The 25,650-nt window shown below is 40.8% G+C and overlaps 1 protein-coding gene across 5 annotated transcripts; it reads left to right on the top strand.

The window, feature by feature from the left end:
- The first annotated feature begins 34 nt into the window (after positions 1–34).
- Positions 35–25,107, top strand: LOC131777617 (uncharacterized). Of its 5 annotated transcripts, XM_066172723.1 has the most exons (20): positions 35–671; positions 1,557–1,729; positions 2,086–2,393; positions 3,067–3,918; positions 4,465–5,066; positions 5,281–5,808; positions 6,282–12,594; positions 12,984–17,560; positions 18,215–18,389; positions 18,530–18,814; positions 19,080–19,255; positions 19,393–19,527; positions 19,940–20,104; positions 20,413–20,557; positions 20,763–20,836; positions 22,527–22,657; positions 22,982–23,144; positions 23,264–23,376; positions 23,456–23,521; positions 23,609–25,107. In XM_066172723.1, the coding sequence occupies exons 1-20, from the start codon at positions 393–395 to the stop codon at positions 24,669–24,671; spliced, it is 16,323 nt and encodes a 5,440-aa protein (XP_066028820.1). In that variant the 5' UTR covers positions 35–392; the 3' UTR covers positions 24,672–25,107. The 5 variants fall into 5 exon arrangements, 4 of the variants coding, with proteins under 4 accessions (XP_066028820.1, XP_058949913.2, XP_058949914.2 ...); XM_059093930.2 differs by having other exon boundaries at positions 12,984–18,389; XM_059093931.2 differs by having other exon boundaries at positions 12,984–18,389; positions 19,943–20,104.
- Positions 25,108–25,650: the final 543 nt, after the last annotated feature.

Consider the following 25,650-nt stretch of genomic DNA (forward strand, 5'->3'; position numbering starts at 1 on the left):
CGGTCAATAGCTGTCATCAAGGAAAATAAGGAAATCAATTATTGACAATTGAATATTTGTGAAGTTTTTACATTTCGACTGAGCGTACTGTAACCAAAACAGGGCGATTGCAAACTAGAAGCAGTACTAAGGGACGTGAAGGATCTGTTATGTACGGAGGTAAACGCTGCTAAACTCAGCTGAGCTGAAAGTGGTCTGCAGAATGCTGCTTCTGAGCCAGATTTTCCTCTGTCTGCTGTCAACTTAGCTGGTGTGGTGCGACTAGGTGAAGCCGTTATGACTGCTGACAGTTAATGATGGTTTTGCCTTCTTTGATTTCTACAGCCCGGCTGCATAAACTGACCTGCATGTGAACTCGATCGGACATCAATAACGGTGAATAGGTTTTAAAGATGCTCTCCAGTGGTGTGTTGCAGGTATTACTAATTGCGGGTGTTTTAATTCAACAAGGTGCTTCGCTCGCTTTTGCACAAACAAATTTCGCACTTTATCAAGAAGCGATTGTTTCGTCAAACGATACTTGTGGTTTGCAAGGAAATGATGAATTCTGTTTAGCTGTTGATCGTTTCCATCGTTGTCAGAAGTTTGATTATTGTGAAGCCGATTGTCCATTCGGGAGAAATGAACCAGTTAGCCTGGATATTGTTGCTACGGGAATGTTTCACGGCCAAGTAAGTGATAGATACTCTACTTAAAAATTCGAAAGTGTAAAATTTTGTAGATTTTGTGATAGGTATGCGAGACACAATCAAAACAATATTTTAGCATTGATTCATTGTAATACGTAAATTGTTTTAAATAAGCCATGTACTTTTTGTTTGTTTATGCACACATTAGCTGTTTTTAGGTAGTCTGAAAGATTTGTCGGAATAATTACACTGATAATCGTCGGTGTGCTGGTTAACATGATTATATTCAAGCTTCATCTGCTCGCAACTGTAGTGGAAAGTTGAGTACTCATTCTCTTCAAAGTGAAATTGTTCACTTTGTGTAACTTCGTTAAATCGACGTAATTGAAAAATAAGGAAATAATTTTTTTTAATCCGGATGTACAGCTTGTGTGCTGGGCTCCTTCCCTCACCCCTCCACTACTAATTTTGCATTGGAATTACAACACTTTAGAACTCCATACCCTATTAATGGTTTCAAGACATAAGGATCATTGCTAGGGCCTTAAGAAAGATGAAGAAAAAATCTTAACACCAATTAACAACAATTGTTAACATTGTTCAAAGTGGTTTTGCTGTGCTTTCCTTGCAGGCTCAACATGATGTATTAAAACTGGTAATGGTTAACTCTCAGGAAACCTAATGCAGTTCAAGGGGGTGACTTGTTACAGATTTGTTATGCATCACATCAGCATCCCATCAAGGATGGGGTGGGGGGAGGGGGGGAAGGGTGTGAGGTAATACTTCCAGTTACTTCATGATATAGGAAGTGGGATAAGCTTTAGCTAGATGAGCCACTTGGCTCACCTGCTGACCCCAACCTGACTTACTGAAAGCTTTCCTTAACAGAAATATAAACTATGTTATTCCATAACATTTCTATTACAGGTAATGTTTACAAATCATACAAGTGGAGCTTGCCAGGGACAAGAATTGACAACTGTTCAGTTCAATGGCACCAATGGTTTTATTTCCAAGTCAACAGAGTTTTTGCTGATATTTGGGGAATCTGAAGGAATGACACTAACCATCCATCTGAGCCAATACCCAGGGGACCAAGGGTAAGTAGTTGACCACATTAATGCATTTGTCCATTTCAGCTATCATGTAATAAGTTAATGATCATATTGAGGCTGATGTGAAGTCATTTTACTCTCTTAGTCCCCAAATACCAAATTTATGAGTAACAGGAAACTCCATACAGAGGTTGTGAAAAAATCATAACACAAAGGTCACAATTTGTTCGTGAAATGATTGTGCCTAATAGTTGGTGAAATTAAGGAATCTGAATAACAAAGCAGAAGTTAGTGAAAACAGATCAGGGCTTACTGGTAAATAAAACAGGCACTCTTTCTTGATAGCTAGCACTGTAATACCTCAAATTATTAACATCCAATTCCAATTAATTCCTTTTTAGCAAAATCATAAGCAAAGAGGACGACAGTAGTATACTATTTGCAGTGTCGGCAGACAGCAAAACTGACCATGAGATAGTTCTAGAATATATGAATGCAAGTGGTTTAAGTAGTAGTTTGCACTTCAACAACAGTCTAGCAGATGGAAAATGTCATCACATTGCAGTGGTACTCTTTGGTTCTGTTATACAACTGTACATGGATAAAAGGCTTGTTGCTGAAGAGATCACTTATAAAAATATTTGGAACAGAAGTGGAATTATCCTCTTAGGGGGGAGAGCAAATGCTTCACAAGATGATTACTTTAAAGGTATGCAACATAAGTTACTAAAATTTTGCCATTAGAGAAATTTACAGATTAAATTTTCAAAGTGGATCATGCTTTCCATGTGCTGATCAGAGGAAAGGGTGGAGAGGTTGGTGGCAGAGGTGTCTTCAGGGTAGTTGATTGTGTCATGACAGAGTAGTTTGTGACAAACTGGGGAGGTCAGTGCTTGTAATTATGTTTAAGTTCACAAATTAACAGAATTCTGGCCCTTTTTGGTAGATGATTGTAGACAAATTTTGAATGGTATTGAAGACTCTGCTTGTCAAGGAGATCTGATGGGGGATGCTAACTTTAATTTAAAATTGGTAAAGAAGATCGGACAGACTTTGTCAGTACATTACTGTTTTCCCCTCTGTCACAGATGAGTCCTTTGTGTTTTAATTGGTAATTATTTACAAACTTGTAATGAGATTCACTTGGACACTGGGTTTTAGATCACCCCTGCCACTTACAAACACAAACATCTGGCTCACATTGTGATAAACTCACACCATGCAGAGTTCCTACTGTAGGTGTAAAACAGATCTGTGAGTTCATAATTCCCATTCACAGGCTTCGCCCCCCCATCCTCTCCCTTCCATCCCCCTCCACCTCCCCTTAATTCAGTATTTCAGTTCTTTAGTCATGATTCTTTTATAATATACTTGTCCTTCAGGAGAGCTTGGTTCTCGTCTTCATATGGGACCACTCCTTCCTTTAGAAATCAAGACAGATGCTTCACAGCAAACCCCACAGAAGCCCCGCCTAGCAGGACATTGTAGATGTGATGTGGACTACCCAATGGTGTCTTTGGACCCAGATGGTCTTTATTGTGTCAATCCGAAAAGCAACATTACAGTGAGGCGTGTAAGTAACCAGGCACACTTGGAAGGCATGGGTAATGATGGAAACCTTAGTACATGGTGGCAGTCCAAGAGAACAAGAGTTCCACTTAATTTTACAGTCAGCCTTGGTGGTGTGAAACAAGTCTTAGTTGTGAAAATATCATTCAAATGGTGGCCACCAAGGGATATGGTTCTTTCTAAATCTGCCGACTATGGGGAAACATGGGTACCACTGCAATACTTTTCCCAAGACTGTCAATCAACTTTTAATATGGAAGCTGGAGGGAGACTGGACTCTCCTGACAGTGCTAATTGTGTCGAAAGATTTTCACACCCAGTCCCCGACGAGATTGTAACGTTTTATTTACTTCAGTCTTCAAGGCCAGCATCAAATAGTTTTGAAACAAATCTAACTCTTCAGGTTTTTTCATTTGCCACTCATGTTAGATTGACAATGATGTCATTTTTGGGAAATTCAGCAGAAAAAACAGATTATTTTGCAGTTTCTGAACTTGAAGTCTTTGGAAGAAATTGCTCTTGTCCCTTGCCGGTGAAAAGTTCCTGTGTTTGTGATGGCGCCATTACCAGACCGCCAAACTGCAGTGAAACTCTGATATTTGACAACCACTACTACATGAGGAGTATCTTTGATCAAACGCCACTTGGGGTACCAATACTGCAAGGTAAAGTTTTGCTATATAACACTGTCAGGTTTTATTCTATCGTACTCTGTTGAGATTAACCAACTGTAAAAACATCACTGAGAAAAAAAATCATTACCCGACTGCAGCTGGATTGTTTGAACTCCCTTTTGTCCTTAAAAAAAACGTACCGTAGTAATATAGAGGAGAAGTAACAAAAGTAAAAAGAAGTCTGTACCTCTTAAGAGAAACCTACCTTTTAGATTGTTCCAAAAATTCTTAAAGTTCTTCCTTCCTATCGCTTCAAACTCTTCCAGGCTTCTCCTTCTCTCTATGTCAGATGTCTATTTCTTACGTGATTCTTTCCAGTCATCCAGTTTTATTGGGTATCATCTTATCTCATTCCTCACGTCACTTTTAACACCTCCCCCCCTAAATAATGTACATTTCATTGACGTTGCACGAGAACAATTATTAACCGCGTATCTTGATAGGTGCATCAAGTTTTTTTAATACGAAGATTATAAGGTTTAGGCTTACATAAAGCCAATATTCTTACTCGAAGCTTTTGCATTAATTGCTTTACAGTTCACGCCAGAAGTCCATGCTCGGGTTATCTTCCATTATCCTACTTCATAATAGAGAGAAATGACTCGCGGTTCTTTCAAATTGAAAACACAACAGGAGTTTTTAAACTTCAAACTTATGTTGCCTTGGACAGTACATTCCGCTTTCTTGTTGGAGCCCAACTTCAAGGCGGCGCAAAACATCAAGTCAACAGTTCGAAAACAATTGTATTAATCAAGGTTATAACTCGCACCACCTTAGACTCGCGGACTGTAGTGAATTTTGAAACACAGAAATTAGGTTATCTTCAAGGGAGGACGTCAAATCGCGCGCTGCAGCTTGGTTTCTTCTTAAATGGTTATCCAGGAAGTAAAGGAAGTGTTCGCGCTTTTGTTGGAAAAGTGAGTGCAGAAGCAAATTATTCGACAACGCGAGAACCAGCGACTCATGTAAAGGCTATACTGGTCAGCGCGAATGTGTATTGGGACAGGCCTGTGGTGCGTGTTATTGCGCAGGTGCAGGACTCCTCATTTAATGTTCGCACATTGGTGGATAAAAGTGAAGTTGTTGTCAAAGTCGAGCCCAGTGCTAAGCTGTTAGCCATCAATGGAAGCCTCTTACAAGTAAGTCTCTTTCATGTATGCTGATGATCTTCTTTTGCCGCGTCTGCTTACATTCAGAACCAGTAATATTTGTCCACTCTCACAGCCTGAAGTCACTTTGAGCCTATTTGAAGTAAGTCAATGTGGTATTCTTGTTTGATCGCATGGCTTTAATTTAGTTATATAGTTGTAGTAGTGATCAATTGTTTAATTCTTTCTTCTGTTTTTACTGCAGTCGATCGCAAAGCCAAGTGGATCTACGGGAATTACCGAGATACAAGTTCCCTTACCTTCGAAATGGTTCTCAGACCCCTCTCTTGTTGATCCTGAAGTTCTTACCATTACGTACCGTCTGCGTAACTCTTCTGAGTCTCCCACGTTTCTAGGTAACGTCACAGTTCATCCAGGAAGCAAAACGCAGTTGTTTTCAAATGACGTATACGGTATACTTCCTTTTGACACGGTGTTAGTAGGCGGGGTATTCAGCTTTTCAATTTACTGTGACTCATCCTATGCTGTAGCCTCGTTTGGAGTAAGGATAGTGATTGGTCCGTCACTTGTCATCACTGGAGCACAAGTTGATAGTCAGCGCTGGGCCCATGTTACAATCAATCGCAGCTCTTTTGAATGGTTTGTGAGTGCCACACTAACTGATCCTGAGGCAGCTCCTCAGGGATTCGTCAAAAAAGCGAAACTTGTCAGCTTTGATGTCAAGGTACAGGACACAGCTGTTGTTAATACAAGCGCAACAGTTACTGCCGAGGTTAGTAATGACTGCTTTCCAATATGTATTCATTGTACATTCAAGCCATTTATTTGGAGGATCAAGTCGTATCGGTTACAAGACACCTGTCGCCTTCGTTTTGTTGTGTATCTGAAGTTTAACAAACTTAAGTGTTAATTTTTGCTCCATGAAATATCATCATAGTGAGTTCCATAATAAGTGTCTCTCTTGAAAATTTGTAATTGTGGAGCAAAAAAAGTGACAATGATTATAATATTGCACTTGAAACACAACCTAAATTCGATTGATGAAAGGTTTTTTTAAAGTTAAAAAAATCACTACTCTGGACAATATTGCTATGTTTACATTGACACTGTGAATGGCTTGTTGCAGCAGAAATGATAATGATGATGAGCAAATTGGGATCATTCCGTGTGGAGAATGAAACAACAAACCGACACAAAAAGATAATACCTTCACTAAACAATGTGGATTTTTTGTTCCTTTGACAGCTGACTTACCTCAGTAATATCAACAACGAGGAAGTTCAGATCGGTGGCCAACTACATCCAGTCATGGTGGCCATGCTCGATGGTTTCAACCAATCTCGACACACGACAGGGATGATACGACTTTCTGCTAATAGTGTCAAGGAACTAAGAGCATACTCTGAGTCCGCTGATTTAGTAAACACAGCTGTCATCGATGGACGGATCGTGACAGCGAATATCACAATTTTGGCTATTCAAAGATCGGGTGATGTCATCCTGCTTCCAGAAGCAAATTGCACGAGTTTATCAGAAGCTGTGCAAGTAACTAAGAACTGTTCAAACTTGTTTCTTAACGGTAGCGAGCCCAGAGGATCAGCAGAAGCACAAGTTAAAGTCCAATTTGGTCAAATAAACACCATCATATCAGTTCGTGTATGGTTCCCTGTTCTGCCACTGAAGCTGACTTTGCCTCACACGGAGCTCGCAGAAGTCTCTGGTTGGTTGGAATTCAATGCAAATAGCGGTAAATGTGATCAGCGATATCAATGGACTGGAGTCGAGTCTGAAGCCCAGTTCACTTACGATAAAGTCCACTTTGAAAACATATCGACGACAAGTTTAGTTCGTGATCTTCTCAAAAGTCTGAATGAGTCTGTAGCGACTGTGGACAACTTCGGAAACGTGTACGGAATGTCCCCCGGTCAAACTGTCATCAGAGCCGTAAATCCGCTGACCAGTAATTTCCTAGCTAGTACTGAAATCAAGGTGACCTCATCAAGGCGAGTCGCTGTTCAACTGATCGACATTGTCATGGTAACCAATCTAAGTGTCATCATTCCTGACCCGCCTTATCCGAGATTGTCAACACAAACGGCGGAGGCATTTGTTCACCAAGATCTGCGTCGTGATTACACAAGTGGTGCGCTTGTCGCTTGCGTCACTTTTAACGATGGTAGACGACAAAAACTGAACTCTGCACTCGGCCTTCAGTTCAAGTCACTTCAAATCCACGTACTCAGAATCACTGGCCAATCAGAAGCAGTGTCTGTCGGATCTGGGTCTGGAATTCTTCAAGCTGATTGGTTCTTGCCTCCCAGCCGTTGTTATCCAAATGGATTTAGCCTTGGAGTGGGCTATGAAGTGACCAAAGTAAGTTTGTCACCTCCAGTGAGACTTGAAGTAAACGGCGTCAGTCCACAGATCACTTTCCCCGGAGACAAGTCCACTGTAGCAGGGATACCAACATCAAGTCCCATATCAGTGACCTTGGTGTTTGAGAACGATTATCGAGTGGACATGAGCTCTGACTCGAGGACTGTGTATGACTTGAGCAAGTCTGAAGGTTTTTTCAGTGTACAGCGTGGTCATAACAACACTCCTATCATTACACCAAACTCACGAGGCAAGTCCGGCAAAAAGGATCTCGTAGTACGTTTTACTCATTTCTCAGTCACGAGTTCTGTTTCAATCAACATCGTGACCTACACAGCTCTGGTATTACTTGCCAAGCCCTACCCACCCTATCCTGGAGCTCCTCACATCGATTCGCTCAGCCGTATCGCTAATACAAACGCGCACGAAATGGCGTCACTGAGCCTAGTAATGGTTTTGAGTGATTCTTCAAACTATGACATCACAGGACACGAAGTGACGTCATTTTCATCCAGATCTTCAGACGTGATTGTCGGACAAAAGGCTGCAAACCGCGTAACAGTCAAGTCTGGTGCAACGCCAAGCTTTGCTGTTCTCGATGGAAACTTTGGTAATGTGGACACTACAAATCTCGGCATATTTATTAAGAGCTCTTCAGTGACTGTGACAAACATTACTAACTTTGTGTTACTCCCTGATAACAACCAAACTTTGTCAGGAGTGGAGAATTCCCTTGTGGCACAAGTGCAACTGTCATTGACATTTGACAATGGAAGACTCGTCCCGCAGTTTTATGACGGGGGCGTTGCTTTATTCTCAGGGTTAATATCTCTGACAAGTGAAAATGATAATATTTTCACTGTAGACTCTTTAACAGGTCAAATTACTCTCAGACGTAACTATCATCGAACACTCTCTCTGAATGCAACTGCCGCAGTTTCTCTGGTTACATCCAGCTTGACGATGGCTTGTAATCTTTTGCCGGCCGTTGGTGACGTCGATCTTGGTGAAGAAAGCGGATTGCCGTTACCCCCAAGATATGTCGGATCATCGGTTCAATTTCAAGTTCGTTTGAACGCTGGGGAAAGGCGTGGCGTCCAGAAGATCGATCTAACTCTCACTTATGACTACTCAAAGCTTGCTGTGATGTATTTAAGAAAAGGAAGTGTATGGAATACCTGTGTATCTGACTTGGACACCTTGGGACAAATTTCCTTGGACTGTTTGAGTAACTCGCCCTTGAATGGCATTGTCAGGGTAGCGGACATTACTTTCAATGCCACCAGCTCGGGTTTGGCTTCAATTCTAGGCTCTGTAATCACGGATACCTATGGCTTGTCTTCACTTGTAGCTGGAACCGTCGATCAGGAAGTTATGGGAACCGGAAAAAGAAGACGACGTAGTGTTCATGATCAGGAGAGGCAAGACCTGCTTGATTTTCGTAAAGAGCGCTTGCGTAGAGCTGTTCCGTGTGCTCCTCCGACTTGCCAATGCGACAAGCTACTCCTCCCTGGTGATGTCAACAGAGATTGTCTGTTTGACCTCGGAGATGTCATCTTTGTTCTCAGATATTATTCTTTCTCCATCTTTAATTTCTCAGACGCAACAGGGATTATATTCCGCCAATCACTGTCCTCCAATCAAACCCGTGATATTGATGTTGACAGGAACAGTGCCGTGAACCCGGCCGACGCGTTTTATCTTGTAAGAGCCTTTCTTGGTTTAGTTCGCTTTGTTTCCTCAGTAAGTGTAATACCTGTTCAGGTTCTTAGCTCTGATTGTCAGCTGTCACTCAGTGTCACTCTAACATCAAAGAATGGCCCCGCCTCAGATGCCAACACAGTTGTTTTCTTCGACATCACTTACAGAGGAAATGCTGTCAATTTCGCTGGGACTCGAGGAACTCAAAGAGGTGTAGGTATCCATGGAAATCTCATCCGGGGAGTTAGCAGAGGAAATGGAAGTTTTGGCGTCCAGGCTGCCTTTGAACTCGTTCAAAACAGTATTGGTTTTAGTGTTTTCCACGTAACCATTGACAACAGTAACCAAACAAGTTTAACGCGAACGGCCGTCTTGCTTGGTAATCCACACCCGCCATATTTGTTTCTTTTTAGATTCTCTGTAGACCTACCGGTTGGCAGTCAAACTATCAGCGTTAACACGAACAACAACTTCAATCCTTTTGTCGTATTCGATAATACATTGACCTCGGCGGATTGCACGAACAACTTCGCGCCACAATTTGAAACGATCTTCTACCACGCCAATGTCTTGGAAAATGCAACTGTGAATGCCTCGTTTATTACCGTCAATGCCACAGATCTTGATCAAGGGAAAAGTGGCAGAGTCTTCTACAGCCTTGTCAGCGCTGAAGCGCTTCCTTTTATGATAAACTCAACCTCAGGTGTCCTTCGCGTTGCGTGTTGTCTGAACAGAGAAGAGAAAGCCTGGTACAATCTGACAGTTAGAGCTACAGATGGAGGGGGTGTGGGTCGGGAAAAATTTGCCGATGCGTTTGTGGTCGTTTTTATCATTGACGTGAATGACAACGCTCCGGTTGTCAATCAAATTGTACCGAGTCGTGTGATCAAGATCTCTGAGAATGCTGTTTTAGGTGTTTCGCTGGCCAGAGTCGTTGGATCTGATAAAGACATTGGGGAAAACGCGCGAATAAGTTACAGTTTTATTGAGAACTCTTCTTCAAATCAAACCTTTCTCATTAATGCAACAACGGGTGTAATAACGTTAAAGAGTTCCTTGCAAGGAAAAGTTGGTCATATCTTCAAGATTTTAGTGCTCATTTCAGATCATGGTATTCCAGTGTTGACTACAAACACAACAGTGGAATTTCGTGTCACTTACGCTTCTGATGTGGAAATATTTTTTGTTTCCCAATTATATGCGGTAAACTTGACAGAAAACAGCGCGATGAATTCGAGCGTTCTCGAAGTTAAGGCTTATGTTCCCGGACTTCCCGGTGCTGATATTTTTTATTTACTGAGCAGGAACGTCGCATTTAAAATCGATTCATCAAATGGTACGATATTGGTGAATTCCACAATTGATAGGGAAACTAATGAGGTTTTTTCACTGACTGTGACTGCGAAATATGGACACAATATCAGTACCAATGCCACGGTAAATATCACTATTTTAGATGAAAACGACAATCCTCCCGTAACAGATCCTGTCCCACTTCAGGTCATTCCTTACAATTTGCCAGTGGGTAACGAAATATGTCGGGTCAATGCATCGGACAGAGACAGAGGATATAATGCTGTTCTTAAATTCAGTCTTCTTGGAGACAACTTAAGTCTCTTCCTCATCGACGGAGAAAATGGCGTGATCTTCTTAAACTCTGCATTGACTGATCTCAAGGACAGTTTCATGCAACTGTTCGTTGAAATTTCAGATTCCGGCAAACCTTCACTTACAAGTAACTTGACAGTCAACATTTCAATCATGTTTCCACCTCTGTTTTCTCATAATGTCGTCAGCATTAATGTGTCTGAAGATATTTCAATAGGCGAGCAAGTGTACACATTTGTCCCAATCAACATTACTGGGCAAGACTTCAGTACATATTTTATTATTGGAGATGGAAACTATGGACAAAAATTCTCCATTAGTAATGTCAGCGGAGAGATAGTTGTTCAAGACTATTTGGACAGGGAAGAAATATCTTTGTATGGTTTAGCCATTTATGCCTCAAACCGAGCGGTCGAATACTTCGCGGAAATAAAAACAACAAATCTGCTACTCAATGTCACCGTTCTTGACATAAATGACAATGCGCCGTACTTAGAATCGATTCAGCCCATCGCAATAAGGAATACTGCCCATGTGGGATACACATTGTTGCGTGTGAACGCCACCGATCCTGACCAAGGCCTTAATGCGCAGCTGCAGTACAAAATCACTTCCGGTAACGAATTGAACAAATTTGTTATCAACCAGCTTGGTGTCCTTCAGCTCAACAGTTCCCTTCTCTATACTACTGTTCCTTTCTTCTCTCTTGCTGTGAATGTTTCCGATCATGGTTCTCCCATGCTGTTCAATACGACTGTAATAAGCGTGACAGTTGAAGATGACCGCGGTCCGCCTCATCTTAATCAAACGTTCTATAATGTCTCCTTGTATGAAGACAGGCCTCCTGGGAGTCAAGTCGTTTCTGGTTTTGCTACCGACCCAAATGGAGATAGAATTTTTTATAATATATCTTCAACATTCATGAACATTACTTCTGTCTTCAGGGTGAATTTATTCACAGGAATCATAACAACAGCAAGGGAGCTTGATAGAGAGGTCATGGACACTTACAAGTTTGAAATTATTGCTTATAAACACTCGCCGTTAACAGGGCAGCTATATACAGATAATGCTACAATATGTGTGCGCGTTATGGATGTTAATGACGTACGTCCTCACTTTTCAAAAGAAGTTTACACGTTGGAGTTTGACGAGGAAAACCCTCCCGGGGCGGTGTTGATGACAATCAATGCTAACGATAGTGATCAGGGAGTGAATTCTCGTCTGTCGTATAGCATTATTTCAGGAAACGATAGTATAATCAGCATAAACAGCTCTACTGGCGAGATGATCGTGTTGACATCTCTTGACTTCGAGAAAGTTCGGCAATTGAATTTAACCGTGCAAGCTAAGGATCTTGGGACACCACCTCTTGAAGCCAACGTGTCCGTTGTTATCAACATTAGAGACATTAATGATAATCCTCCTATTATTAAAGGTAACTTTTCGGGAAGGCTGACGTTACTGGAAAGCGTGCAGCAGGGAACATTTGTGATCAAAATCAATGCCACAGATGCAGATAGTGGGCAAAATTCGAATCTTTCCTTCTCAATCTTGGATGGAAATTTGAATGGTGCGTTCAACATAAACCCAACAATTGGCTTTATCACAACAGCTACATGGCTGGATTATGAGAAGATACAGATTTACGCATTAAATGTGACCGTACACGACCAAGGGACCCCTCCACTGTCAAGCAGTATTTTGGTTAAAATCCAAGTGATTGACGTGAATGACATGACACCTGTTATTAATCCGCTGTCTCCTTTGTATGTCAGGGAGAGCGTACCAGTTGGTACGATGATTGCACAAGTAAACGCCACCGACGGTGACTCGGGGACAAATGCGGTTCTCAACTACACTATAGTTTCGGGTGAGTGACTTTTACTTCCCACTTTATGCAATTACTTGCCCCTCTCTTCGCAGATCAGTTCCTCAGCGAGTTCTGATAGAAGCGGTAGTGCCCAAACTTTGTAAGCAGTGAAAATTGAGGCCTCTAAATTGTCTTTGTGGGAATGCCAAACAGTTATGGTATCTTATTGTACAATCATTTAAAGTTGGTGTAAACTTAAGGCAAGAACCACAGTATCACTTTGGTCTCCATGTTGACATAGGAGGTTGGAGCTAAAATTTTTTGGATATAAATACGACGTGTGATAAAGTAAACACCTGATACAACGCAAGTCTTGAGAAAGCGCGTTTCCCTAAGGGCTATCGTCTGAAAATTCAATCATTTATATTCGTCGTTATCTTCCGTTTTAGGTAACAAGGCCGCCATCTTTGCTATCAACGAGGAAAATGGAGTTATAACTACAGCACATGCGCTGGATCATGAAAATGTTTCTCTGTATACTTTAAACATCTCAGTCACTGACAGAGGAATCCCACCTCAGTCGTCCGACACTCGAGTTATGATTCATGTTGTCGATGTAAACGATCACCGTCCAATATTCACTCAAGAGAGTTACCAAACCAGTGCCTACGAGAACTTAACAGTTAATTCAACTGTTCTGCGTGTACATGCAAGAGATTTAGACCTAAGTTCCGCAGGCGGAATCATTTACAGCATTCATAAAAGCAGCGATAACGAAACGTTTGTGATAGATGACTCGACAGGAGAAATCAAACTTATAAAGTCGTTAGATTTTGAGGAAACGAAGAAGTATTATCTTGTTGTTAAGGCAACCGACACATTTCTTCCTAACAATTCGCTCACCATTATTGGTACCGTGAGTTCATCAGTCTCTTTCTTCAGCCTCGCAAACGTCACTCTATCTGTGTTAGACGTGAATGACAATCCTCCTGTATTTACGAAAAGTTTTTATTTCGTTTTAATCTCGGAGAACCTGCAGGCGGATTCAGTTGTTGCTCAAGTTAACGCAACCGATGAAGATTCAGGAAAGAATGCAGAGGTTATTTATGAAATACTGTCATCTGATCAGGCCTCACAGCTATTCGTTATTGACTCCTTAACCGGCAAAGTGAAAACTATATCATCTCTAAGAGATGCAAATTATTTGACCTTAAACTTATCGGTATTTGCTTTGAACATGGGCTCACCGTCCTTGAACAACACCGCTCTACTTCAAGTACATGTTAACTACAATGTTACGTTCAAGTACAACGAGACACATCCTTTCACTTATGCCATTCGGGGTGCGTTTCAGGTCGAGCCTGTGGTCATGTTGAGCAACGTTCTTGCTGAGACTAGCCTTGGCTTATTTTCTGAGTTGTCAGGTGAATTGGAGGTCCACAGAGGGAGCATTCATTACGTAAGTACGTTCAAAGTGTTGGGAGAACTCGCTTTATACCTGCGAGCAATTGTTGTCAGCGGTTCGCCTGACTATCAGGTCATACGTGTAGCCATACAGGTATCTGATCGGAACTTTAATGTTAGAACCGCACCAACTGAAGTACATTTCAGGCTTATTAACCTAGATACTTACTCAGAGGAAAACACCAGCTGTATACCGTCAGCCAATACTGGAATATGTGTTGGAAGTTTGCACATCCCTCCGGAATGGCTCAACACCAGTGCATCTTCTCACAAAGCTTTGATGGAATATGGTCTGTCTCTTTCTAGTATGACAAAGCTAAAGCAGTTTGATCTCAGGAAAAGACAAGTGCCTCAAGTTGAGCAAAACTTTGTTATTATGGCACCGTTACATTTATTACATGTGGGTGATTCATTTGTTCTTAAGGTGTACGCTCAGTATACCAAACACGTGCAGTTCTTTACTTTGATCTTCACGTTGTCGTCTGGTTTAAAGATCACAGAAGTGCAGGCCTCCTCTTCGTGGAGAATTCATTCTACTTTTAATGGTGCAAACGAATTCGTGGTATTTGGTGCTAGAAAGAATAGTTACGGCCATGAAACAACCTCTACCACCTTGTTCTTTACTATCGAAGCAGAGATCGCAGAAAATGCCATATCATCGAGTCCAGAATACATGGAATGTGTTGTGAGGCACGTTAGTGATCAGGGAGGTAATCAGCTCATTTCTGTGCCGGTGGGTGCTATTTTCGAAGACGGATTCGGAAGAAGTAAAAAAGGAGTTTTCGTTGTTGCTGAAGATGACTTTGCAGCGCTTTTTGTCGTCTCTGATTTGTCAGTTATTGTAAACACTGCCGTTCTGAATGGAAAGCGGGTTGAAGTTCCACTGACGGTTCTTGGGGTAACTGTGAAAGGACGAGTTTTGAATGTGACAAGTGTTGCTTGTAGAAGTCTTGATGTAGCTGTTTTAAAAGTTTCAAAAGACTGTTCCAGTGTTTATGTAAACGGAAATGAAACGCAAGGATCATCCTCAGCCATTGTCGAGTTTTATTACAAGAATCTCTCCGCAAAATCTATTTTCGTTGTCTGGGCACCTACTATTCCTGTTACGTTGGATGTTAAACCAGCTAAGTTGAAGAGAATACGTGACTGGTACGATCCCAGTGACTCGTGCAAGTCACGCTATCAACATGCGCGCTTAACAGTTACGGCGAATTTTTCAAACGGGAAGCAGTTCTTCGCTGGAGTTGATGTCACACAGCACGTTAAAGACAACTTGCGAAGTTCAAACAACAGTGTAGCTGAGCTTGTTGGTTTAAATGTTCATGGAAAAAGTGTCGGCAAGGTTACCATTAGAGTTTTTAACTATCTACTGGGTCGTACGTTCGGGGACGTAGATGTGGAAGTTCATAATGAAGACACCAGAATATATGTTCTGGACGCAGTCATTGCTACACGGGTTTTAGGTGTTTTTCCAAAGTTGTTAAACAGCTCCTTACGGCATCCTTTAAGCTTAAGCATGGATCAAAGGTTTTTACTTCCACAGGATAAAGGTTCAGTTATATTGTCAGTACAATATAGTGACGGGGTTGTGAACACGTTTCAAAGCCTAGAGGGCTTCATCATCAACTCTTCAAACAACAGTCTGGTCACGGTAGAAGGTAACCGTATAACAGCGGTTGATAATAGTAGCGGTAATGTACTTCATGTCATCGCAGACTCCGGTCATTGCTCACAGAGACCAACCATTAGTTTACGTGCAAACCTCGATGTAATCTTCCAGGAACCCAGAGCAGTTCTTGTCATTTTGAGCTCCAACGAGATAACTCCACGCGGGGATCCTGCAGAGGTGCTTAAGGTTCCTTTATATGCAGAGGTAAGAGTGACTCTTGTTTACAACATCAGTTGTCATGACCACCGCGTGGATGTTTCAAACGACAATCGGACAATTTACTCCATAGAAAGTAATGGTGACTTGGTAAGCTTGGCTAAAACAGATCGCGCTGTCACTGTGGCTGCCTCTGGTGGTGGTTTTGGTCGAGTCCATATTTCCATCAAGTTCGCACATGTTCAGTCAAATGTTCAAGTCACAATTAATGTCATTGGTGCCCAAAAGCTCGAAGGTTTCGCGAGTCCGCACCCATTTTTTAACTCTTCAACAGTTGTTAACGTTACTCAGTTGAATCCGATCGGAAACTCGGGAGAGTACCAACGAGTCAGATTAAACTTGAATCTTAGGCTAACAAACGGAACATCAATTGACATCACAATAAACAAGAGAACAGGATTTAAGGTTGTATCAGCCCAACCAGCTGAGCTTGCGAAGTACAGCTCCATTGAAGCGCTAGTTGATGGGTACCATGTGGTCTCAGTCCGGTGGAGTGGTGAGAGAGGTCAGCTGTCAATCAGTGGAAGTTTTTTGAACATGTCAAGTCATGTCTTGATCCTTTGGGTTGAGTCAACTCCTACAGTGGTAACATTTGTAGAATTTGCTCCGTCACCAAACTTTACGCTCAGAGGTGTCCGAGATCGTTCAAATCTGCAACTATCTGTAAATCTTGGATTCAGCGATGACTCTAAATTTATAGGGCTCTTTCGCTCAGAAAACACGACTTTTTTTAATTTAGTTACATTTAGAACTCAGGACACAACAAAAATATCACTGAATAAGACAAGCGGTTTTGTGACGCTGAGAGCCAATGCTCCACAGGAAGTACAAGTCACAGTATCTGCCTTACGATCTCTGTCCATATCAGATACTATCTCCTTTGCCTGCAACTTGGACCCAGATGTTGGCGATGTAGACATCGGTGACGTCACTGGCACTCCATTAAAACGGGTGCATGTCGGAGAAAGTTTTATAGCAGCTGTGCGTATTAACTCTGGAAATCTGGTGCTAGGTAGTTTCGATACAGAGATCGTGTTTGACAACGAGTTCTTGGAAGTGACTAGTGTCAGTGAAGGTGCTGACATGCTTGGTTATTTTGTTTCTGATAGGTCTAGTCTGACTAATCAAACTGGAAAAATAAGAATTGCTGGTGCACTCAGTGTGGACAGCCAGACTCATCACATCCGCCATGTCGCAGATATAGCATTTCGAATTTTATCAAGCGGTGTTGCTGGTGTGAAAGGAACGGTCCTGATGATTGCTGCCAATGATCTTGTTGGTAGCGTGATCGGACCTCCCGTGCCTAGGACCATCGTGGCAGGAAGTGTTGAGGTTGCAATCGAAAGTTTACTTCGTCGACGGAAATCTCTTGCATCCCTCTCCTCAAGTAGCACTCGCATCAGACGGTCAGTCGTCGCTTGTCCCACTCCCCCTTGTAGTAATTGTCCAGAAGGGGAGAGAGAACCTGGAGATACTGACGGTAATTGTATTTTTGACATAAGAGATGTGAAGTTCACGTTGGATTACTTGACAGAGCAGCAGTTTAACTTCACCCGGGACAAGGGACAGCAGATACAGAACTCTATCGCAAATCATCAGTTGCAGGCTTTGGATGCCAACGGGGACGGTGCAGTAACGTTAAATGACGTAAATCTTTTATTGCGGGCGAATCTTAAGGTAGTTCCGTTTTTTCCAACTCTTACAGTTGTTCCAGTTGAAGACCCAAACTCGCATTGTCTACTCACAATCTCTGCAGCTATTTCGCAACTTGGTGCCGAACAAACAGATGCGAATCGAACATTTGTTTTCTTCGATATTTCTCACACGGAACAAAATTTTTCTGGAATTTTACGCGACAGTGTGTTTGTAAGTGGGAGTGTAGTACTGGCAGAAAAGGGAATTCCCGGATACATGATTCGCGCAGAGTATGACTCAGTGGGTAGAAGATATGTGGTGTCATTGAATACTTCCCTCGTTTACTCTAGTGTTGGTTTGTCCCTGGTTCAGGTTCGCTTTGCTGATGACGGTTCAATTGACTTCACTCGAACTGTTTTGGTCAATGGTTTATATACACGTCCTCCACTTTATCAAGGTGTTCTAAACCTAACTCTCGACCTAGGAAGTGGAAGACGTTACAGTATTACTCGACCAAACGGTTATAATCCCTATACTGTCTTCAGTAATGCTTTAGCGACATCAAATTGCAGTGACGACCCTTTTCTCGAGAAAGACATTATGGCGGAAGCGCTAGGCGCAAGGAAAGTTATGGCTTCTTGGAAACTGGCCAATGCTAGGCAAAATTTAAACTTTTCATTTACTCTGTTTCTTCAGCAATGTGACCCAGCGCGAATAAACGAGCATTGTGAGATTCATAGGTTCCGAGTGGCTGGAACTAATCATGCTGTTACAGGCCTTACACCTTATACCAACTACTCTGTTCAAGTGGCGACCACAGGGAAACCACATAGGGAGACACACTGGACAGCTGTACTGACTTTGGAGTCAGGTAAATAAATTTTTTGATTTTTTTAGAATTCACAGGTATACTGGCTATTTTGTGTGAACCTTTGCGGATATTTACCTCAATCCTTGAAAAAACTATGAAATTAAATGAAAATACAATTTTGTTCTTTTTTACTCCCCCAGTACCTGAAGGAGTTGATGCTCCTGCCTTTGAGATCTCCAGTTTATCTTCAATGAACGTCACATGGACAAAGCCTCAGCATCCCAACGGAATTATCGTTAACTACTCCCTATACATGAGCAATTCGTCTCTTTTTTCTGTCCTTTATCAAGGCCTCAGCCTGTCGTATCACGTGACTGGACTCTCCTCTGGTCAAAATTACCTTTTTTACATCATGGCTAATACATCCGTTGGTGGAACCAAGAGTGCTGTTGTGAGTGCGTCAATTTCAGTTGAGAGTACTCCTAGTAAGTAATATGCCTCAGTGCGGGGAAACTGGTTTAGATTAGATGTGTTGATGTTGTAAATTTCTTAAAGCTGCAGGATAATCGATTTTAGTTGTAATAACTTCAAGTTAATATTCCTGTTTGCATGAAGTGGCCTTATTTATGAATATAATACGAAGAAAAGATGTTTTCAAAGAGTCGTTAGGATCCATCAGTCTTCAGAGTTTGCAAAAGGATATTTAGGTGTGTAAGCCAGATACTGATGACTTATTTGATTTGTTACCAGGTTCAGGCGCAGGACAAACTGGTCTGTCAGTTGGAGTTATAGTTGGAATCACCATTGCAAGCGCTGCTTTCCTTACCCTGTTGATTGTTCTTTTGGTTTGGGTCTTCAGGAAATGTGTTGAGCGAAAACAGCACCACATGCTGGATTATCAGTCACTTCACAAGTATAACTCCTTAGTAAGTTTTCTCAAGGCTCAGATTGTCCGACTGTTGTCGTCATATGCGCGGAAGTCTTCTTAATTTGTATATTATAATGATGGTAGCCAAAAGCTAAGGATATGTTCTGAACGATGCACTGTTGTTTCCACTCATAGGATATCAACAACAGAGATAATGTTATGATGCAGTTAAGGTCAAGCTCAAGTCACCGTCACAACAGTCTATCGAGAGGACGACTATATGAACATCACGTCAGTATTGATGGACTGAAAAATCCCTGGAAGGACCAGGTACATACCACGACCACTAGGCTGTAAAGCGCTTTGTTCGCAAACGAATAAAGGTCTTAGGCCATCGTAGAATGTAGCTTTAACCTTTTGTCCTACTTTTGCCGGAAACGTTTTCTATGAACACGTGTAGCGTTACATGCAGCTAGAGTGTCAATGGCAGATACCTGGCCGATTTGTCAGCGCAGTCAAATCTACCCGCATGACGTAGCTTCTTTATCTATTTTTTCAGTTTTAAGCAAACCGTTTAACGGGTTTTCTCGTAATTTGCACCTAGCGATTTTGTTTCTAAAAAATAAATGAAAGTTTTCTCGAGTGAAGTCTTGCGTGGCCAAAATTTCAGGTGACATTTGTTGTTTCAATGCAGTTAATAGCTAAAGGAACTTGATGGAGACAATTCTTCTTTCTGTATTAGAAGACAGAAGAGGAATCCAGGCTGGACTCGTTTGCTATGGTGAACCACAAGCACTTTGAACCAAGCTCCGCACCCACTCACCACGGCTGGGACCCAGGTTACGAGGAGACAGTTCTCAAAGAAGCAGCACAAGAAATGAATGAGCTTGATGTAATAATGAGAGAGGTATAGTTTCACTATTTATCTCCGCCTACCACCTCCCCTTCTTCCAATGGTAATTGATTTTGAAGCTGCTTAATTAACATCAGGTTCTAATCAGACTCAATAAACTAAATTTAGTCATTGATGACGCTTATTTTTGACAGTAACTGCTTTGACGCAATGACCCCATCGATATCATTGGAAACAATTGGTTTTATCGTTGTTGAGAATTAAAAGGTTAAAGAACAAAAATTTATTGTTAATTCTTTTTTTTTTTTTTTTATATTTTTCAATTTTTTGTCATATTATTATTTCTTCATTTCACGCTTAAGAGCTTGGACAATGAGGGACGTATTGTTGTTGGTCTACGAGAAGATAACCTCGTTCGTATGGCGGGGCAGTCTCACAGTCATTCTTCTTTGAGTCCAGAAAACACGGCCAAGAAGACATCCAAGAAGATGAAGGAACAAAAAAAAGGTAAGATGAATAAGGATTTTGCGTTAGAAGTATTTCTGTTATCAAAAACCTGAGTTATTCGTAATAAGAGATGAGCATATAATTTGTATACCCTGATAAATTAATTTGTAAGCGTCAAAGTTGTGTTTGCAAAACCTAATTAAAATCTGTAAAATTTGATATTGACTGTACAAGCACATTCGTGAAAACATATTTGTTTTTGTAGAATCCATTGAGTGGGACTATTATTACGCCAAGAGTGCATTAGCCAGCGGTGATAACGGTTTGGAAGATACCAAGGTAAATTGTAGATGTGTTCATTTGACTGTTGTATGCTGTGTTCTTTGTTTAGTGGCGATGGCCGTACAATTTATTTTCAGTGTTCCACTTTAAAAGTCGATAGTTCTCATAAATAACACTTGAGTGAATATGAATCAAATAGAGAACAGAATGTATATATTTTCCTCTTCAAGGTTGAGAGGCTTTTATCTTTCTTTTATTTTTCCTTTTTTTCGTTTCTTTAACTGCAGTGACTTTTCTCTTTTCAGCTCTAACTTTCAAAGGGATACAGTTGCAGTTATAAATGAGGAGGATGATATTATATGTTGTTATTTACTTAGACTTACACTCAAAAAAACGAGCACTGCAATTGGTTGATTCTTGGTCACGTGCACCTGATCAAATTCAAATGTATCCCGACAGGGATACAGTTGCGCAGTTGTTGCCCGCGCGCCGAATAGAACAGCTCGTTTGTTTGTTTTTGCCACATGGTTATTTAAGGAAAGTTTAAATATATAACAAAGCACTTAATTTATAGTCCCTCGAGAAACTAGTTAGTTTTGTTTTCCCTCGAGATAAATAGATAAATATCTATCATTTGGAAAGCGCAGTACGTTTTGTTTTCACTTATTCCGTGGATAGCGATTTATCCGTTGTTAAAAGTGAAGCGGGTGAAAAAAAACTGTAGGCCCAGGCCTACACAACCACAGGCTGGCTTCGCCCCAGATTGCCTACTTAGGATAAAAAAAATCTTATAAATTTTACTATTGAGATAAACGATAAAATACATGAACAATTTCAATGCTAATGTTACCTCGAGTTTTGAGAGTAAATGCCAAAGTACAAATTCCGTTTAGCCTTAAAATCGCCAGGAAAACCTAATGAAGGTGTTTTTAATGTTTACTTATTAAAACTTTTGATTTAAGAGTATAATATTATTTGCTTAAACTTAAATAGTGCATGTGATTTTTATTTTCAACAGAAATGTGTGAGATTTAAAAACTTTGTTAAAATGAAAAGTTTAATTCTAAACAATAAGATTCAATAAACCTGTAGTTAATGAAATAATGATTAAATAATCATGATAAAGGAAACAAAAATGAACGCAGAAAGTAAAAGCACACTAAAGCTCACCTGCCAATCGCGTAAATCTGAATTAACCCTGGATCAGTATGCAATGCTTAAGATTTTACTTGATTTTTTTTATGATGAAATAAAATAATAACAATTTTTTATTAAATTTCTTTTGCGCAAATATTAATACAAAATTTTCATTTGCGCATTACAATATTGTTATATATCTATATACAAGATAAAAATACTACATTTAAAACAAAAATACGATAAAAATTAAATAATAATTACAACAATATAATAAATTAATAATCGAATCTAAAAATTAAAATGAGAAATCATAACTTTCGTACAAAAAACGCTTCTTCAAATGAGTGAGTCAGTGTTTTTTTCTTTTTTTTAAACTGATGAATGTTATTGGTGTTTTTTGTACTCTCTGGAAGGGCACTCCAGAGTCTTAGGGCAGCCACGCTAAAAGTCCCACCAAGTTGATTTTTCATGAAGGAAGACTTCATTAACCGTGATTATGTCTCATGCTTTCAGAAGCGTGAGTCAGTCTTTACAATTTCATTAAAAAGGGAAGTTTTCTGATTATTTGTTCTTGCTTAAAGTTTTTTCCTTGGATTACTCCTTGCAGTCACGTCTACGTATACAAAAGGCGCGATTGATGGCAGAGGAAATGCTCCAGCGGTTAGTAACTTGTGACGTCAATAGAGAGTTTCGCGAACTGTCGGCTGAAAAAGCAGAAGGAACTTATCAACGAGCGAAGTAAGTAGTTCTTTATGCGCCCATAACTTGGAGTCGTAACTTTTTTCATCCAACATTTGTGTGAAAATCAGCGAAGACTTTGCATCGGAAAGACATCACTAGCGCGGCGTTTGGTTTTCATTTCCTGGTAAGAATAAAGGCCAATTAAATAAAGATCTGCTTTTCGTTTTTAAAATGAACGTCAAAAATAGTAATTTAGTGCTAGGGTATTGTAAAGACGCTTCTTCATTACGAACCTAAATTTTAATGTATTTTTTAGCGGTGTTTGTATTGCCTCGGTCAAACAATAGGCGATGATACATAGTTCGTTTCTCCTTTTCTCAGTGATCCCGTTAATCTGCCCAAGAACCGCTATAAGAACATCCTTCCGTTCGATCACTCCAATGTGACCCTACAGCAGGTGAAAGAGGGCGAAGGAGGGTCGGATTATATCAACGCGAATTTCCTAGACGGAAATAAGCTGAAGAATTCTTACATCGCAACTCAGGTAATTTTGGTTCAGATACAGTTTGTAATTAGCTAAGTTTCCACCTCATACCAACCAGTGATGTATCAAAGCCAACAGGAATCTCTCTAACCGATCCTATATCTCTGGTGTCATTCCAGGGCCCACTGGATAATACCGTTGCTGACTTTTGGCAGATGATTTGGGAGCAGAACGTTCACGTGATCGTTATGTTAACAAGGCTGCAAGAGGGCAAGAAAGTCAAATGTGTCAAGTAAGAATCACGACATGTCCTTTGTTTGATATTGCTTATGTAAGGTAAGTCACAATTAAATGTTTTTTTTTGTTTAAAGATATTGGCCTGACACTGACGAGGAAGTTACCTTTAAAGACTTTGTGATAACTTGCATTTACAAAAGGTAAGACCGAAAGCGCTATTGGAGATGTTCCTTGAAGTCTCAGTTTTGTTTAGCGTTTTATTAATAAGCATTTAATTTTGTTTACAGAAAACTCGACAGTCGTGTGGTTCGTCGTTTCCTTCTTGAAAATTCTGGTAGCGGTGAGTGTCGAGAACTCTTGTACTTTCAATTCACTGCTTGGCCTGACTTTGGTATCCCGTCATCCCCAGCGGATTTTCTTGAATTGTATTATGAAGTGATGAAAGAGTACAGATCGCTTTCGGTGCCGGGGACCCCCATGTTGATACATTGCAGTGCGGGGGTAGGAAGATCTGGGGCTTTTTGCGCCATTAACAACTGTTTGCAGTCGTTCAGATCCACTGGCAGGATAGATGTGGCTGAAACTATCCGGTCCTTGAGAAAACAGCGCGCTGGAATGGTGCAAACTTTGGAGCAATACGCCTTTTGTTACAAAAGTATTATTCTTGCCCTCCTGTACCAAATGAAATTAAAGAAATTGAGAGGGATTTCTCTTTTGAGCCATTCTGCAGCATCGTCAAGTGGTGTTTGGACCTCGGCTGAAAGATCACCAAGCCCCCAGGGAACAACTGATGAATGCATCAATTCAGGAAAACCCACAATCCCCGGGTCTAAAAGAACAAAGGTGTCCTCACAAAATGCACTGCCTTATTCACATAGTCAGCAGTTGTTTCCCCCATTGGAACGTTTAGAATGCAATGGAGACAGTCTTCCAGTAGTGATTGTTCATTCCACTCCAAAGAGACTTCGCGAAAAGCAAAACTCCCTCACTTCGAATCGGAGCAAGAGCGACGAACTTTATTCAAGGGAGATTTGCATCGATGAAAAACAGAATTTAGAGATACCCTTAGGAGATGTGGGTCGACGGAAGACGACTGGAAACATTCGAAAGCGTCCTAATCTTGGGGAGCCGCCACCACCACCCCCACCTCCTCCATCACGTGCCTTACCGCCCCCAGTACCACAAGAAAATGGCCTCCGTGATGACGACTCAGCCCCTGAACTTCCTGAAGTTGATTACTCAGACTATGAGTTTTCCGAGGACGATGATGAGTCTTTCCCACCTCCCCCTGAGGCATTCTGTGTAGCTGCTGAAGGAGAACAGCTGAACCAATTTGATTCCACGGCCTAAAAAACAACTTGGATATCATGAATGGTGTGAACGACGTTCTTAAAACCTTAGGAGGACGCAGATATTACCTTTAAGACCCTGTCATTACGTCGAAACTTGATGTCACTGAGTAGATTAGGTCTGCTAAAAATGATAGAAATGAGTACTGAGGCAGAGGAAGAAGTGACGCTGATACAATAACGATAGTTTACTTTTTTATGTCAGCAAAAGTAAAATTTAAAAACTGGAAAGTAATGAAACAAATGTGGGTATAGGTTTGTAGTAGGTATTTTTATATAAAGGTTTATTTTATGTGTAGAATTAATCCACTCATATTTTAGGACAACGAAAACCCAACTTTACAGCTTTTTATATTTAGTCTAGTTACTTCTTGTGGATAGGAATTGTATATTTTAGATAATATTTTTGAAGAGCATAAATTCTTTGTACTGTTGATTTTTCAAAATAAATCATGCTTCAAAAATTCTACGGGTAGATTCCTTTGCGTTGATGTCAGTATCGGGGCACATGTACATAGTTAATTCCAGTTTTGCCTGCCCGACGTTATCTGCTCATTTTTGTTCATTTGCAGTCAGTGATTCTCTCTAGATTTTTTTTCCTTCAGCTGTTACTGTATCAGCTTTGCGTTCTGGTCAGCAAACTGAGAGCCTAGAGCAGAATCGCCTCAGGGTTTCCCCTAGGTTTTTTGTCGTATCGTACAATAACCCCAATGTTTGAACGCTCTTTAGACTTGACTTACCAGGATTACACTCATTACAAACTGTTGCATTTTAAAAAATCCTTCAGTAGCCATCTCCTCTTCTTCATCCGTGTCCACAGTCTCGCTTACCGAGGAGCTTGAATTGATAGTAAATACCATGACGTCATGATATCCGTCTTAAGGGAAAAACGTGCTACGATTGTTGATCTCTTGTACAATGATAGGATTCGCTTGGCTGAATTCCTTGATGTAAGCTTTTTCTTTATGAGCTATTGCCAT

The sequence above is a fragment of the Pocillopora verrucosa genome, chromosome 9, assembly GCF_036669915.1.
Source record: "Pocillopora verrucosa isolate sample1 chromosome 9, ASM3666991v2, whole genome shotgun sequence".
NCBI classification, from domain to species: Eukaryota; Metazoa; Cnidaria; class Anthozoa; order Scleractinia; family Pocilloporidae; genus Pocillopora; species Pocillopora verrucosa.

Excerpts from the sequence above, each read along its gene's own strand:
- LOC131777617 (XM_059093930.2), top strand. The coding sequence starts at position 393 with ATGCTCTCCAGTGGTGTGTTGCAGGTATTACTAATTGCGGGTGTTTTA. Across the intron at positions 1,730-2,085 it reads CAATACCCAGGGGACCAAGG|CAAAATCATAAGCAAAGAGG; the intron begins GTAAGTAGTTGA and ends ATTCCTTTTTAG. Across the intron at positions 2,394-3,066 it reads ACAAGATGATTACTTTAAAG|GAGAGCTTGGTTCTCGTCTT; the intron begins GTATGCAACATA and ends CTTGTCCTTCAG.